Source organism: Plectropomus leopardus, chromosome 11, assembly GCF_026936395.1.
Source record: "Plectropomus leopardus strain MGB_pleo_1.0 chromosome 11, ASM2693639v1, whole genome shotgun sequence".
Classification (NCBI taxonomy): Eukaryota; Metazoa; Chordata; class Actinopteri; order Perciformes; family Serranidae; genus Plectropomus; species Plectropomus leopardus.
The window spans coordinates 17802192-17819881 of record NC_142186.1 but is presented as its reverse complement, the minus strand read 5'-3'; the positions used below and the strand labels follow the sequence as shown (position 1 = coordinate 17819881).

At 40.4% G+C, this 17690-nt stretch overlaps 1 protein-coding gene across 16 annotated transcripts in view; it reads right to left on the bottom strand.

Annotated features, from left to right (window-relative positions):
- LOC121945189 (uncharacterized) overlaps positions 1-17690 on the bottom strand; it is a 39788-nt gene that overhangs the window by 7399 nt on the left and 14699 nt on the right. For 7 of the 16 annotated variants that reach the window (XM_088084141.1, XM_088084140.1, XM_042489237.2 and 4 more), the window contains exons 4-28: positions 17564-17668; positions 17338-17456; positions 16284-16502; positions 15579-15666; positions 15054-15206; positions 14310-14407; positions 12827-12999; positions 12629-12745; positions 11781-12032; positions 11354-11485; positions 10339-11214; positions 9972-10205; positions 9606-9830; positions 9281-9490; positions 8910-9146; positions 8598-8816; positions 7988-8221; positions 7678-7848; positions 7317-7523; positions 6891-7082; positions 6035-6240; positions 5670-5738; positions 5508-5552; positions 4737-4799; positions 2198-2377 (exon numbers count right to left, since the gene is read on the bottom strand). In XM_088084141.1, the coding sequence (XP_087940267.1) occupies positions 2198-2377; positions 4737-4799; positions 5508-5552; positions 5670-5738; positions 6035-6240; positions 6891-7082; positions 7317-7523; positions 7678-7848; positions 7988-8221; positions 8598-8816; positions 8910-9146; positions 9281-9490; positions 9606-9830; positions 9972-10205; positions 10339-11214; positions 11354-11485; positions 11781-12032; positions 12629-12745; positions 12827-12999; positions 14310-14407; positions 15054-15206; positions 15579-15666; positions 16284-16502; positions 17338-17456; positions 17564-17668 (4824 nt within the window). The remainder of the gene's footprint in view (positions 1-2197; positions 2378-4736; positions 4800-5507; positions 5553-5669; positions 5739-6034; positions 6241-6890; positions 7083-7316; positions 7524-7677; positions 7849-7987; positions 8222-8597; positions 8817-8909; positions 9147-9280; positions 9491-9605; positions 9831-9971; positions 10206-10338; positions 11215-11353; positions 11486-11780; positions 12033-12628; positions 12746-12826; positions 13000-14309; positions 14408-15053; positions 15207-15578; positions 15667-16283; positions 16503-17337; positions 17457-17563; positions 17669-17690) is intronic. The other 9 variants (XM_088084139.1, XM_042489234.2, XM_088084142.1 and 6 more) reach the window with 9 other exon arrangements.

Sequence of the window (17690 nt, the reverse complement as noted above, 5' to 3'; positions counted from 1 at the left end):
TAAATGTCTCCCCTTCTGTTCCTGATGGTGGGTTAAGGCCAGAAAGTGTTTTACACAGAACACTATGATGTCACAGTGAAGCTGACCTTTGACCTTTTGCATTTGAAATGTAATTTCATAATTTTTTCCTATCAGAATTTTTTGTGAAATTGTAGTGTATGAATGATTGATTCATGGACAAAAAACATCTTTTGTGAGGTCAAAGTGACCTTTGACCACCAAATTCTCATCAGTCCATCGTTGAGTCCAAACAGACATTTGTGCCAGATTTGAGGAAATTCCCTCAAGGCCTTCCTGAAACATTATATTCACAAGAATGGGATGTACCTGTATATGTGTATGTACGGACAGATGAATGTACCGCCATACGACAACCCAAACACATAATGCCTCCAGCAACTGCTGTTGCAAACACCAGGCAGACAACGCTCGTTCCTCGAGAGTGACAGTGAATATGGAGTTGGCTTTCATTTTTATTTTCACTGCCGAGTGTTTTTTTTAAACAGTGACCAATAATTCGCACACAGTATATCTTTAATGACTCACTGCAGTATAGTGTTTGAGTGATAAATGAATTTGATCTGTTTGGAGGCAACAAAGCTTTGAACTGAAAACTTTAATAATCTTGAGTAACAGGTCAGAAGCAGCAGGACCAGTTCAGCTGCTGTGTGTCAAACCAGCAAACCAACATTAATATCAATGTTTACTCCTCTCACAGTTGGGGCGTTAGTCTGTTGTCAATACACAACTGAAGAAGAAGTTCAATGACAAACTGGCTTGTAAAAGTCAGCACAAACTGTATCGTGCCAGCTCCGCGAGGCAAGCAACATTTGACCAGTGTCATATTGTTGACTTCTTACATCAAGCATGTTGTACATTTGTTCTGATTCATCTCCTCACTACAGACACTACGCTGTCAGATTTGCTTCGCTTTGATTTCAACTCTAATGCGTTCTGACAATATGATTTACTCAGAGGCATTTATCTCCAACTGTAAAAATGCTTTGTGTCCAAACAGTTATGCTGTTCAAACAGTTGAGTTAATCTCTTGCCAAAAGGCATGCAAAATGAAACTCAGCAGATTAGACTTGTGTGACTGTGTGACAGCAGCTCAGATTGGGGGTCTATTTCTAGTCCACTGAATAACTTTCATTTAATCTTTTTAACTGCAACATAGCTATTATTACCACTTAGAAACTGTATTAGTTTTATGGAATCCTGTGATAGCTACATTGTTATTTAAAATAACGAGAGTGGGGAAAAAACTGCTCATACAACTGTGAATGTCTATTCATGGAAAAACAAACATGACTTGGAGAAAGTAGCAGCCAAAGAAAGGATAAAAGCTGTGTGAATAGAAAGGTGTGCAAAGCAAAACGCAGAAGGGAAGCTCATCAGTGATAGACAGACAGAGGAGAGGGGAAAAGGTAAATTCTGCTCAGTCAGCAGAACGTGCAAAAATTAATCTCAAAGTCATGCGGTAAATTTTCATCGTCAGGTCTGTCAGTCATGCATCACAAACATGTCAGGGTTCAGAGGCATCTGAGGCAGAAAAGATTAACTAAAGTGAGTTCTTAACGAGTGGACAACCTGTCCCAAAGATGCCTCGCCCACATCAGTCTTTGAAGTGCCAGAACAAAAGTACAGACCCTATTCAACAAGTCCAGCTGCATTCTTCATACACATGCATGTGCAACATACCACATGCCACCTCCTTGAATAGGTCCGCACATGCAAACATAATTCATTACACTCAGACTGTAAGAGAACCAGGAACCACTGGAAGCAACTTGATTCCTTCTTATACCAATTTCTTTCACTCGACTATATTCACCATGTAAAAAAAGAATCCAATGAAGCAATTCACAGTTTTTTACAAATTACTTAAAAACCAAACGTTAGCAAGAATTTCAGGTTCTTCTTTTCCAGTATAAATCCATGCACACTGCTCACACTAGTGTAATGATGTTTTCCAATGAAGTACAATCATTTCTGAACCATAAAAAAACAAATGTGATGACGCAAAAATCAAAACAGCCTTAACCAAGTCAGTTCAGGAATGGAAATTCTTCATGACGATTTCCTTATTCAGTTTAAATGAAACATTTTGCTTTGTTTGCTCCAATTCCTGAACAGGCAGACTTAGGTTAAATGAAGTAAAAAGGATTTGGTGGCGAATGGTTTCTGTGAGACTTACCCCATCTGCACTGGGCAGCGGCTGACCATTTATACCCAGGGTGCGGAACGGAGAGTGTGTGGAGAGGCGCTTGTCCCACTCACTGGGTCTGCTCTCCGGGGCGGCTTCCATGAAGTTCCTCTTCAGCTCGCTGATACTGGCATGGTGCCTGAGCAGGTCCTCCTGAGGCTTATCGAACTCCTATATGGAGGAAAGGTGAGAGGGGAAAGACCATGTGGAGACGGGGAGGGCACCAAGAAATCGGAGCAAGAAAACAATAAAGGGAGAAAAAATAAGAGGCGAAGGCAGATGGTGAAAGTTGGATGGGGAGAGAAAGATGAAGGATATGTTCGTAGTTGGGAGAGATTAACAAACAGGAGAGGACAAAGAAAAAAAAGTCAGATCATGTTTTCTGTTGATGCTGTAAAATATGTGTTGACTTACTGCTGATTAAATAAACAAGCAGAAGCAAGGTTAATTGGTGATTCTAAGGCCTTGTGCAGACTGCCAGTCAAAATCGATTTCTGGGCAAAGCCAGATTGATTTTAGGAAGTTTGGACAGCAAAAAAAACCCCCAAAAAACCCCCCCAAAAAAACATGAAATCTGATCCATACCACATTTGGAGGTGGTATGAAACAAGATTCCAAATGGATTTCTACAGATGCATCTCAGTCTTGACGAGATGCGTCAAATTGAATTGTAAAGGGTCTTAAAGAGTCAACGTCAAATCTAAAGAAGTGGTGAGCAGATCCATGCTGCTACTAGCAGAGTGCTAAAATGGACAGAATGAAGAACAGCAGAACGTGGACGGACACCAAATTGAAATTGTTAGGAGGGTGAAATGTTGGACCTCCCTTGCTCACGCTTCTGCATTGGAAAACTGCGTCACTAGCGTTGCTGAGTAGTTACTGACGCCTACGTCTGTGCCAAAGCAGATAGGTTGGTGATGTCTAGAAAATAAAATCTGATCTAATCACTTGCAAATTAAAGTCCGGACAATCTGTCTTCAAGATCTGATTTGAAAAAGAAAAAAAAAGAAAAAATCTAATATGCCTGCAGTCTGACCATAGCCTGAAAAAACATAAATTAGAAGGGACCATTAATTTAGATGATCATATTATTTGGATTCTTGATACATTATCAGCAACTCATTCTCAAAATGAAACTCAAGTCTAGGAATGATTCAAGAGATCAGACTTTGGTATTATAAAGGGAAGATTCAGAGCACCCAGTGCCGTGATTGATTAAAGTCGATCATTATTTTAAGTTTGGATGAGAGGAAGCTGAAAGCTACACAGCACAGCATTAATGATCCATTATTTGATAGCATTAGGCTCACAGTGAAACATGTCGTGGAAACAGGCTGCAAATCAAACAGCAATAGAGATGACAACAGCAGACATGAAACAAGTTCTCAAAGATGAAGCCTCAGAAGAAATGAGACCTGTTCATTTATCACAAATGAACAAAAAGCAACAGTAGCAGCACTCATTTGGCAACATTTAGCACCAAGTTGATCTTTACTGAGATCTGCAAGATACTCACTCTCATTTTACCAAACATACAATGATTCTAGATGATGAACATTAGTATTAACTATCAATTGTGACTAACTGTGGTGCTAAAGAGCAACTTAATGGTAATTGTTCATCCAAATGTCATTCCTTTTACATACGCAATAATTATTCTGGTTTGAAATTATTTTGTCAGAAGATGTATTTGCATAACTGCTGAGAAAGTGCAATGCAGTACTGGCAGTTAGAAATGAGATGGGGGTAAAAGAGCAAAAGCAGGAACAGGAGAATACTGATGATGTGGAAAAAAAAATATATAAAAATGGAGTTGCTTATGAACTAGGGCTGCATGATATGAGGAAAATAAGCAGTAACACTGAATATAGTGTTAATAATATTGCTTATGATAAAAAGACATTAGAGTGTACTCAGTTCTGCCTTTGAGCTACGTTTATTATACAGCTAAAATACAAAAGTACTGCTTATTGACTTTTTAAAAATCAAAGGGAATAATTTACATTATTTTATTGAGCAAATTAAACTGAACACAAAAGGCTCCAATAGAAAAAGAATATTTTTTCATTATAAATTGTGGTTTTCGACTGATACTAACTCAAAACTAACTCAAAAAATCCCTCAGTGTAATATCACAGTCTTTCGCAATGTGTTCATTGGGTAAGTTGACGTCACGATGATGATAAAAAACAATATATTATGCAGCCCTAATGTGAGTAGTGACAGTTTAAGGATGCTATGGACTGCAGCATTCTTGACAAGTTCATGTATTCCAATACAATTTTAAAAATCCCTGACCACAACCAAATACTCTATAAATTCAACAGCACTCTCCTGAAACAACCAGATTAGAGTTATGTTGCAACACACACACACGCACACACATTTATCTTGTAGTCTATAGCCAGACATTTACACTGATGCAAAAAGTGTGACATGCCACATGCAAGCGTGATATTAAACAACAGCCACTGTGCCAAAGAGCAAGAAAATACAGACAGAGACTGACGTCTCCGGATGGGATACAAACCTCCAACATTAAAAGGCTATGTCTTATATAAATTGAGTCACCCTCAATTTTCTTAGCTCTTTTCTGTGAAAAATGAAAAGAACAAAAAAGTGTGGGTTTGTTTCAGTTTCCCTGTGTGTTGGCATTAAACTGCCACATGTTGGACATGCATACTACAAAATTCACTACAGTGTTATTACAAGACAAACAGAGCCGTGAGGAGTCCGCATGCAAAACAATGTGGAGCTTGGTGGCCATAAGGTCTAAACTGCAATGTAACGGCAAAACCAAGTAACCTAAAACTACAGAGGACTGACTTAATATTTCTACTTTCACAATGAAAAACAAAATAAAGAACTGTGGAGTGATAGAAATGTGATAAAACACCAGATGTCATGCCACTTTTTTAGTAAAGTGCACAAATCTATAGTCATGCATGTGTGCATTCCAGGGTTTACAACAACAGCAAGCAATGAGAGGAAATGAATGCCTTTCCAACAGCTTGCATATATAAAATAGTATTTTCTGAGGCAAGCATAGTCCCTCCATATTAACATATCATTCTATTAACAACAGGTACTCATTGTTTACATATTCCATGTATTCTTACATTTTTCTACCGCTTAAAATACACTGTATATGCATCGAACCTGATGTGGATTTCATTTAAGACCTAGTCGTATGGAAGCACAACATGAGAAGAGGGTGAGATTAGTCTTTTGGATGAGAAGCTCGAAATCATCAGAATGGAGGAAGAGAAATGGCTACGGAGACCAGGCTAAAGAATCTGACCTTTCGCATTCGCACCACCTCCGTGACCGTCACCTCAGACTCGTGCTAACCAAGGGAGGAGAGAGGGACACTTGTTAGCATCCTCCGCTTTAAACCTCAGCCATAGTGGAAACAAGTCTTCTCAAAGGGGCCACATGCAAGAGGCCAGTGTCTGACACTAACCTGAATGTCCCCATTGATGGTGGATATCAGTGAAGAGTCTACTTCTCTCTGGTCCCTCCACACTGCTGGCTACAGCAGCAAGAGAGACACAGTTCACACTCAGACACCAAGAACAATCTGTGCTCGCTACTTCAACATCTTTTACTATTAAAGACTATGAAGCGACTACAATAAACAATAAATCTTCATATTTTATCATTATCTAAAATCAAAGTACCCCGGCATTCTCTATAAAGACACTGGTGCCAGTTATCCTGTCAGGAATAATATGGCTTACACGTATGTATGATGCCACATTTTTCCCACACATAAACATAAATTACATCACAAATATGTAAAATATTGATCAGACAGAAACTGAATACCTTGATCTCAGCCACAGCCTCGATTTTTGAAGGCTCCACAGCTTCTACAGTGACCTCCAGCTTTCTTTCCTCCTGGCGGCTGGTCTTGATTGGAGTGGAGGTCTGGGGCTGATCCAGAGGCGCCATGGGGATCCCCGCCTCGGCCAGGGCGGCCTGGGAGAAGACCGGAGCACTGACAGGACGGGTGCCCCTCTGTGTGCTCACTACTAGATAAATACAGAAAAAAGAGAAATGTGAATAAAAGTAAAAATGTTTTAGCACAATGTAGGGATAAGACTGTAAGCACAGAATCAAATCCCAGAAGTATGTAAAATGCACAGTGAAACAGGTAAACATATAAAGTAACACACAAACGCACATCTACGCAGCATCATACTTACAGTTTCAAGTCTCGAGAAAAGTGCACACACTGAAGGTTATACTATACCTCATATGCTTTGTTTAGTCACTTTAAAAAGGACAAGCACACGTCAGAACCTGAGGTGGGCCAGAAGCGGATATCCACGAGGGATGAGAGCAAAAGCGTGGATTAGTTCTTGTCGCGATCAGTTGATGAATGCAAAGGCAGATGACATAAGGCTGCAAACAGCTGAAAAGCTCAATGTGGTTGAGCCGCCGAGATTAAGAAAGCATTTTTCCTTATATCTGTAAAGCACAGTTCAGCGAGAGGTCCTTCAATGAGGGTGAAAGAGCATCTGTGGACACATTCTCTTTTGAAGAGAAGTCACTGCATCCTGTGAACAGGCTACAAATGTGCCAAGCGTTTCATGGAGCGAGGAAAGCATAACCGCATGTGTAAGAGGCTCATCTGCAAAAAAAAAACAAAAAACGCCAGACCCAAACAGGTAGGAAATACCTGTCTCTTTGAGGCCAACATCTAGCAGAACAAACCAATCATCGTTGACATGTGTTTGTGTGAGTGGACGTCTTTCTTCCAGGATTCGTTTCTCAAACTGGGGTCTCCTCTCGGAAATAGCGATCCTTGTTTTGGCCACAGCAGCTGGAACTCTCACTTCTGCTGGGAACTGGGTGTGCTCAGGGACGGCAACTAATACAATTACACAACCAGGTATTATTGTGGAAATAAAGCACATAATATTAGGACACTTTGATTTATCGTGAAATAGACTGCTCTGCTAAATCTATGTAAAATTGTTAAATTAAATAAATAAATAAATGTTTGGTCTTGATAGACAGTAGGTGCAGATAGAACAACTGTGCACTTTTAAATCAAGCAGAAATGTTTGTACATATAAGCTGGACAAAATCATTTTTATTATACCTGATTTCTTAGTGGCCACATCCAGAAGAATAAACCAATCATCTTCCACTTCTCTCACTGCTGGACGCGGCTTCTCCTGTACTACCTTCACCTGCTGCCATGTCTCCTCCACCGTAGTAACTCTCAGCTGTGCTCTCTGCTCTAAGGCTGCAAACTCTTTAGTTGGTCTTACTTCGGGATACACACGGATACGTTCGTCCACAGCCACTAATGCAGAATACACACAAAGTCCTCTTAGCCATATCACAATTTAACTTCAACATAATAAACAAGACATGTAATAGGGCTGTAAGACACACGCAGACACATTATTATCTGATTCCATCTCACAGTAGCAGCCGCAAATAAAAAAACAGAATACCTGGAACTTTCGCTGCAACATCTAGCAGCACAAACCAGTCATCATCCACCTGTCTCGGCTGTGGTGGTTTAATCTCCACTAACTTCACAGGGGGCCTCACATCTTCCATCATCAGTTTTGGTTTTGGTTCAGTGGCTGCTACCACATTCACAATACGCTCAACCACAGCAACTAACACAAAGAAATAAGGGTAAATTATCCTGTGATTTCATGTTTTATTTTTGCTAAAGCCATATTCGGTTCAAAGCGTCAGGTGTACCACTCATTTTTTTAGCACAGTGTAAGCAGACACTTTGGCATTGAAAGGTACCTGGCGGTATGACAACTGGCTTTTCGCGGATGATGTCGAACAGGACAAACCAATCATCTCCTCCCTCTCTCTCTGACGGTGGTGCCATTTGTCTAGGTCTAATTTCAGTCAGACGTGTCTCATCTTGCCTGCTGTCCACACCAATTATCATCTTCTTCCATGTTGTAGACTCTGTGGTTGTCACCTTAACTTCAAATGTCTTCCTCATATCCGGAACAATCTCAACAGGAATAACTGGCACAAACAGACAGAGTTCAAGACTCAGACTTCAAAGAAGTATAGCCACCACAAAAAGAAAATTAAGAGCTGCAGAAATTTTCAGAGTAAATATCTTTAAATTGCGGTCTAATCTGTTCAAGATCAACCTGCTGTAGCTTCTGCTCTATCCTTATCGTTTCAACTCGAGGTTGAACACTTGGATTCATTTGGCTCAGTACTGCCACAGAAACTGAAAGTAAACAGAATTCATACTAAAGCTTCAGCGAACACTTAAGAAATAACTAATATTTTATAGTTTAATGGAAATTATCTTGTGTGACACCCAGTTAATCTTCTTTGGTGTGATAATATGTGTGGAAAAATATATATAAATAATGAAGGCTGTGGGTACCTGGAGGTACATAGGCAGTTTCTTTGGAAACAACATCCAGCAGAAGAAACCAGTCATCATCTCTTTCTCTGACTGGCTGGGATATTTTCTGCTGTGCCCTGTCCTCTTTCTGCACCACGATCTTTTCAACTACAACCTCCTTCCTGGACTCTGTTGTAGTTTCAGCCACAGTAGAAATGCTCTCTTCACGATAAACCTGAACGTAGTCAGCCATGGTAACTAATGACAAACAGAGGGATGCATGAGTATTTTTAGATATGAAAATAAGCTTGCAAGTCTTCATGGTGGGCCTGAAGGAAAAGTCGACAATACCTGGTGGCACATATGATGGTTCTCTAGTGGGAACATCCAGCAGCACAAACCAGTCATCTTCTATCTCTCTCGCAGCCTGTGGCAGAGGCAGAGATACTACCTGCTTCACACTCAGCACTTTCATTTGTGTTTCTTCTTCCACAATCTTCCCCCTTTTTTCTCTCCGCTCAAGAGCTGTAATTTCAACCACAGAGACATGTTCTCCTGGGGACACTTCAACACGCTCTGCAGCAGCAACTAAGACAAAAGAGATAAAAGTCCTCAGACACTATGGACAGTACAGGAGGATTAAGGATAAGAGTCTGTAGAGCTCAGGATAATTGCTTGCTTTCATAAAACTGTCACGAAGTACGGGGGGATTTTTGCAGTACCTGGTGGTACATATGATGCTTCTCTGGGAACAACATCCAGCAATATAAACCAATCATCATCTCTCACTGTCACTGGCTGCTGTGGGATTTCTTGTAGGAGTCTTGGTGCCTCTTCTATAGCTTCTACTTGTCTAATCTCCTCCTTGGCTGCACTTTGAGCCTCAGAGACAAAACTTTGTGCATCCAGCTGGTCTCTTTCCTTCAAGGTAACTGATGTGAGTAAAATTGGGAGAAAGTCTTTTAAGACCACAAGTAATAAACACTTTCTGTGTATTAGCAAGCAGGCGCAAAATAAAGCACAAGAGAGCCAATATTTTAGCAATACCTGGTGGTACATATGTCGTTTCTCTGGGAACAACATCCAGCAACACAAACCAGTCATCATCTCTGTTTGTCACTGGCTGTTGTGGGATTTCTTGTAGAAGTCTTGGTACCTCTTCCACTGTCTTTCTCTCTTCAGTTACTACTTCTTTAATCTCCTCCTTGACTGCAGTTTGAGTCACAGAGACAAAACTCTCTGCTCCGATTTGGTCTTTCTCCTTCCAGGTAACTGATATGAGTAAAGTCAGGAGAAAGTCTTTTAGCACAAATAGTAATAAAGAATTACTGTATATTAGCAAGAAAGCGCAAAAAAAAACACGATAGCGAAAGTGTTGAAAAGAAGCACTAGTTGTTTTTTTTAAATCAGTACCTGGTGGTACATATGATGATTCAATGGGAACAACATCCAGCAACAAAAACCAGTCATCAACTCTTTCAATGATGGTCTGTGGTGGTGGGATCTGAAGTATACGCCGTACTTCCTCTTCTTTTATTTGTCTTTCCTCTACTATTATCTCCGTTTTCTCTTCAACTGTTTTAATCTTACTCTGTGTTGAGAAATACTCGCCTTCATCCACCACTTGAGCACGTTCCCTGATGGCAACTAATGATGACAGGAAAGACACAGAATCTTTGAACATGAGAGCTAATACACAATGCCAAAAGGCTCATAGCTGGTAATGATATTAGAGATATTAGTAAAGGTGTAAAGCTGTTTGTACAACGAATTAATGTACCTGGTGGTTTGAAAACAGCTTTGAATGGAGGCCGATCAAAAAGTATGAACCAGACATCCTCCTCTGCCACCTCAGATCGATCCTGAGTGTGAAGCCTCTCTTTAACTTCTCTCTCAGTTATCGTCTCTTGCGTTTCTGTCTTACGCCATGTACCCACATTTTCTAGCCTCTCCTCTGACCTAATTACACTGCTCTGTACCTGAACATCTTCCTGCCTCTGCCCTGTCTCTTCTACAATAGTCACTGTCCTCTTAGTGCTACTCTCCACCTTCTGGGATGTTACTACAGATGTGGAAGTGGTGACATCTGAAGATCCAGACTCGAAGTTCTCCTCTACATCCTCTTTCCATTCCCTCTCTATCTGACATAGCTTCTCTCTCAAGCTATCATCTGACAGACTGTCATCTGTCACTTCTTCTTTACTCTCCCTCTTCATCTCGGCCTCTTCATCTTCAGGCAGCAAGCCTTTCAAAAACACCTGCTTTATCTGCTCTTCCAATTCATCCACCTCATCTTCTTTTATCTCTACTGTCCTTAAAGATTCCATCATGACTTTTTCTGTTATACGTTCAGCGTGTTCTTTCTGCTCAAATTCCATCTCTTCCTTTCTTAATTTCTCTACTTCTTCTTTACCTAACTCCTCTTCTATTACTCCTTGAAGTCTCTCTGCCATTTCATCCACCTCTTGGAGCCTTTCCTCTAAATCCTTCACTTCTTTTAGCTTCTTTTCCAGAACAACCACCTCTTTCATCTTGTCTACCAAGGTCACAGTTTCCTGCAACATCTCAATGACCTCCTCCCTGGTCAGTTCCTGCTCTGACACACGCATGCTCTGCTCATCCTCATCCTGGAGCTGGAAGTGAACTCGAGGAGAGGCTGAAGGGGAAAAGCAAAACCATGAAGAATGAAAGGAACTCAATTGTGATTCGTATCGCAGGCTGTTAAAATGTTTTTGTACGATCAGTATTCAAATTCTGAGGGTCATATTTTTACACAAAGTCACAAAGGAACTTACTTGGTTTGTCAACACGCTCAAGCGAGGATAGGCTGAAGATTCGGTCAAAGTAAAGGAACCAGTCATCTTGCTGCTTCAGTTTTGGCTGCAAGAGCCGGTCCATAGAGCTAATTTTTGCCAAGCTGATCTTAGCTGACAACATCAGAGAAACAATATTGAACACTTTGATACCAGATGAGCACACATATACAAATCTCAAAATGCTTGAATACGGGGCAGACCGGGCATCCCATACTCAATTTCTACAGAAGCCTTTGAAGATAAAGCAGTGTATATGTATTTGCGTCATTCATAAAATGCACGCCGGCCACATTAAAATAAAAAATAGATGCATGTTTTTTTAAAGATCTATGCAAATCCAAAATGCCAAATGAAAGGTAAAGGGACACTGGGTTGAGGTTTCCTTCAGATTTAAAAGTACAAATACCTGGCTGTTTCACAAAATCAAAAGCTGGGAGAAGAGGAAAAGAAGGTTGACGATGGAACATGGCAAACCACTCGTCCTCCTTTCTCCTCTGCTGTTGCTCATCAGACGCCGGCTCCTGCCACGGCTGACTGACTGACTGGGTGATGGTTTGAGAGCCAGTCTGCCCAGTCTCAGTGTCCTGCCAGGTTGCTGTGAGTGTGTGAACAGACTGCCCTTCCTCCCTGGACTGAATGAAAGTCTGCTCCCCTCTGGCTGTGAAGAGATGACGAGGTGACGGCAGTTATGTAATGGTTCTGCTGGAGAGATGACGGCCACTGTGAAGGCTTCACAGTGCTTCAAGCGTGTTTTTGACCAAGCCAGACGCCAAGCATTTGAACCAGACTATTGTGAGTTCAGTAAGCTGAGGTTAGTACAAAGCTGAATGAAAGATGACTCTCATCCTTTGCAACAAGAACGGATGAAAAGGACAAATGAAAGCAATTGTGCAACACACAAAAAGAAGCAATTTCTGAAAAAGCCACAAAAAAATGAGGAATGGCAGCCTCAAGACTGGCAATGTTCTTAAGTGTGTGAGGAAGCTCCTTGTTTTCCTTTAGTGACCAAAGATACCCTGGGATCATGCCAGGGAAAGTATTAGGTGGGTGACATTACCCCCCATGTCAGGGTAGATCAACGCTCTGACTGAAGTAAACCATCTGTGCCGCAGCCAACAATGTTTTCAAAAGGATCACAGGCATAAAAGCAAACGAGCCAGAATGGATAAGCAAGTTAAATGATGTTTGTAAGGGAGAATAAAATTCTGCATATATGCCAAAAGCGCTGATGTGGCTCCACACAGTTCCTGGTACCTGAGAATTCAGAAGAAGGCTGAGGTTTGTCAGATGTCAGCAGCAGCAACCAATCATCAACCTCAGACCTGGTTGATGCTGAGAGTTGCTGCAGGAACTGGAGAGTGTCATCTCCAGCTGCAAGAGCAAAACAAGTCAGAGAGTAACCTGTGCCTTATGTACAATGATTGCAACACGGGCTCACACACTTGTATCTACCTCCATCTAGGTTACGTGAAAGCCTCTTGCTTGCAGAGCGTGTGAAACGAGGGGCTGGGCGGTCAATCAAGGAACTGGCCTGACGGGTCTGGGCCTGAGTACGTCCGCTGTATCGGAACTTGGAGCCCAAGACGAGGAAGCGACGTGATGACGGCGGCTCTACTGTTGGAACTCTGAGGGAAAAAAAACAAAAAAATCATTCATTCAATTTTCACCCATTCACCATTAAAGGGTAAATTTGGTATTTTTCAACCTAGATCCTATTTTTCCATGTTTATGTGTCTAAGTGACTAATGAGAACAAAAGCATTTTAGATTGCCAGTTCAGAAAGCAATAACAGCAAAACAGGCTGCAAAGTAATCATATAGGGCACGGTCGCACTAAGGGTGTTCTGTTTTTCCTACTGACCACGTCTGATTATGATTTCAGATGTCGAACAACTTATGGAAAGGATCCCTACAGATATACAGTTTTTTGTTTTAAAGATCTTCTGTGTTTAACCAGAAACAGCCTCAAAATTGCTTTCGCCAACCCCCCCAGATTCCATTTAAATAAACAGCAATTTTATCTTTGTAAAACACACTTCATTCAAAGTTGAAAGAAACAAAATAAAACTCACAAAAAACCTCCTGTTTCAACTTTCCACTGTTCCAACAATAACCAGCTCTGGTTTGGTTGAAATAAACCTGTTATTCATCCCTTAGGATGTGAAAATATGCTGGCTCTATATATGCACAAATGATTTTTTTTTTTTTAATGGAGCCTGATGAGTTTAGCTATTGGTGATTTCCAGGCTGTTTCTAGTTAAACAAAAAAGATCTTACTCTTTAACAAGAAGGGCTTTTTCTTTAGGAATCCTCAACATAATGCTATCACACACCCATAGTAACAATTTGGACATGTCAGTGGCAGAAAACAAGCTCCTTTAGTGGATGTACATTGGTGGTGCGCACAAGCCCCAAATGATTACATAACAGCCTGTTTCACTGCTGCTGGCTGCAGTGCTCTCGCTCAATTCTGAACCAGTCTAAAAACTTGCTGTTCCCATTTGTTACTTGGACACAAAAACATGGGAAATTGGGGTCCAGTTTTAAAAAAAAATACAGATCTTGCTCTTAAATACATTTGACAATTTCCTTTCAGTGACAGATACACATATCAGCAGTTCAAATATAAATTACATAATTTCACATCCAAGGATTTTGCATTCCCTTGAAAATTGTCATTGTTATGTAACAAGGTTAGCAACAACTTCAACCTTCATCTTATTAAGCAGACAAAACCTTTGGGGTTTAATTCTCAGGTCAAGACCATGGGTATGTAGTGTTTCCTCTGTGGTTAAACTGTCAGAGAGCCAATATAAGGCTTAAGCTGCAAGGACCAGTTAGCCAATTATCTAGGGGACAGGCAGAACCTCAGAACGACCTCTGCTGCCGGGCAGGGAAGTGTCATTCAGAATAAGGCAAGAGTGATCTGGTCTTACCTGAAGAAGGTATGATGTTCAACGCAAACTTTCCACAGCTTCTTTGAGGCTTTGTAGTTGGGCAGTTTAAAGCCAATGGTGCTTTCATACTGCTCTTGCTGTATGAGAAAAACAAATATAAAAAATCTAAGTCAAATAGAAAGACCTTATGTTGATGGCATTATTCTGCTGTGTGTTCAGAATGATACATGACAAATATCCCGGGGCTTGGCTGAAGTAACATATTAGAAATCCTGTCAATTCTAAAAGACAACTTCTTTAAGTATTTGAGATCATACTTATGAAATATTTATAAAAGACCGCTATAGACACAAATTTACTCATCAATTTTTTTACTCATCAAAAATGTGAAATACAACAATGGGCTTATAATCCAACAACAACATTGAATATCATATAGTAATGTACTTAACTCTACATCAGAACATAAAATAAGTCTCCAGAAAAGGCTCAAAGGCTCCATTATTCAAGGACAATGGCACCAGAAAGTTTGAGTAGAATTTAGGAGAAAATTGTGGTGGTTTGCATTTGGGGCTGTATGGATTTTTTCTTCCTGCGGTGAAAAAGCGACTTATCCCCCTGGTTTGGTGATCAATGACTGTAACTAAGGAATGATTATTGTGTTTCTCACATTTCATATCACACACCATACACATTCCCAGAACATTACATGGCTGTGGTATTGTGGTCATGCTGTTATCATCACAATTATACTTAAAAAAATGACTGGACATGAATATTTACCTCTGATGGCCTGATTTTGATAAAGAAGCTGCTGCGTTTGTAAGAGATCTTTAGCACTTTAGGCCAAGGGAAACGGTTGATCCTCAGCTTGTCCTTGTAAACCATCAGGCCACTAGAGCAAACCCCCAGCGTAATGTCGACACCATCAAGATCCTGCGTGCACAAAAAAAAAAAAAAGAAAAAATATGTATCACTGAATGCCATCACCCTGACCCTGCACTTACAAAAGACAGTCACTGGGAGGCAGACTTCCTCACACTATGGAGGACATGGAGTTTGAGGTCATGGGGTATGAAATTATATTAATCTCTTCTTTTTTTCTGAACCCGGGTTGACATCAATTTTGTAATTAAAATCTGGATGCTACTGATGCAACACAAGCATGCTGTTGCAAAAAACGGACATGCATTTTATAAATGAAAATTGTAAACATTTTGACATTTTAGAATTCCTATGAAAACGTGCAGCATCAATTAAACCACACATCGTAATAACAGGTAAAAATTGAGAAGAAAAAAAAACTACCTTAGCTTGGTGCAGGTCAACTCCATACATGGCAAGTTTCTTGGCATTTTCCAGAAATAACATGTCTGCTTGGGCTGGACTCATTGACCTGGAAAAAGACACATTATAAGGGTGCTTCAGAGTTTTTATTATTGTCAGGATTATTTGAAGGATTTAAATCACACATCATAACAGATATATAAACACTGAAGATGCAGCATTCCCTCACAGCTAGTGTTTACTGAATTGTGCTTAAAGGGACATTTTATTGCAAAGTCAGATTTGCCTCTTATCTGTAGTGTGATTTATCAGTCTAGATTGTTTTGATGTGAGTTGCTATATGTTGAGGATATCAGCCGAAGAGATGTTTGCCTTCTTTTAAATATAATGGAATTAAAAGGCACTTGTGGTGCTCAGAGCGCCAAAAAAAACCACAAAAAAAACTCAACAGCAATGTCTATTTCCAGAAGTTATGACCTCCTTTCCTTAAAATAATCCACAGACCTTGTTGTGAGCATATTCATGACAGAATCATTTAAATCTCTACAGCTGATAACTCCAACAGACATCAAGTCACACCTAAACAATCTAGATTTTTAAATAGCACTACAAGAAAGAGGAAAAATATAGATTTTGGGGCAAACTGTCCTCTTAATGAATATTATGTTTTAACTAAAGATAGCCATCACTGTGTTGCTCCCATCAATGCCCATCCTCTTTCATTACCTGTATGTGCGGTGCAGCTCCATCACCTTCTCCTCCAGCTCCTTGCTCTGTCCCGGGGCCAGGCTCAGATCCTTAACATAATCTGTTCCATGGAGCTCTGGGTCATACTCCCCGAGCTCTGACTGGGCTGTGTAGGAGCCCAGCAGGGACAGTGTGACAAAGGAACAGGGGAGAACACCACGTATAATGTCCTTCCTCAGCTGGAGGCATAGAAAGTACCTGAAAAAGTTATGAATGGAAAAAAAACAAGCTCACTCGTGAGGACGTAAACATTTTGTACTGCTTTTTATGAGATAGCAGATGTTATTTATTGAAAAAGAACAAAATAAAATTCTTGAGAGGATGCTAAGACTGTGGAGACCTCTCTAATGTATGCACTCTATATATGAAGCTGAAGCTGAAGCCGACAGCTTAGACAAGCATAAAGGCTTGAACCCATAGGGATAATGGCTAGCCTGGCTCTGTCCAAAATGTAAAAAATCCAAATACCAGCTAGGGATGGATATTGACAAGATTTTATTGATACTGATTCCATTATCAATTCTGATTATCAGTCCGAATCTTCATCAGTTCCCCTTATTCCTTATTATTTTTCTGTGTGGAAAAAAGCAGGCCTACACTGGTTTTCAGCATCAGCCCAACTGTTGTATTACATCTTATTTGAACACAGTGTAGCTGAAATGAGAGAATATCTGTTGTATGTTGTATATATTTTTTTTCGTTTAGGTTTTCCTAATCAAAGAAAAAATCTGCTACGCCTGCCTGTGAGGCGCTAACGTTGTTATGACAGGTTATTTACAGGCTTTGTACAGACACAGGCAAGTTAAAGTACTTTTGCAAGCACTCACTTTTATTTTCAAGGTTAAAATAGTTTTCTCCAAAACAATCTGTTGCAAGAGAATTGTGCAAATTCAGAAATGGAGGAAACACATGCTACCATGCCCTAAAATTAACATATCAGTAACTAGTTGTTTATTCAGGCATGTGACTGTCTGAGAACAAATTTCGGTGATAAGCAGATTCTTTATTAGGTCAAACTATTCAAGATACTCACCTGGTGAGGTCTTCAGTGAGCTGTGCTGGATCAGGAGGGTAGAACTTGACGCTGAATGTAAACTCGTACACAGCACCTGAAACCTGTTTCCGGATCTCTTTGGTGGATTCCAACCATGTCTGTGGAAAATGAGAGAAAGAAAAAATAACCAACTGCTCACAGCAAATTTCTGTGTCACGTATTAAATATCTTTTGCACAGTAACTAAAACTACAAGAGTAGCCTACCTTGCTGGTTGGGCTTTCCCAGATGGCGAGGCCAAAGTAATCCCTCTCCAGCAGGTTGACATGGTCGCACACCTTTGTTAGAAGTTCTTGGGCTTTAGCATGTTTCTATAGCGGAGAAAGAAAGACA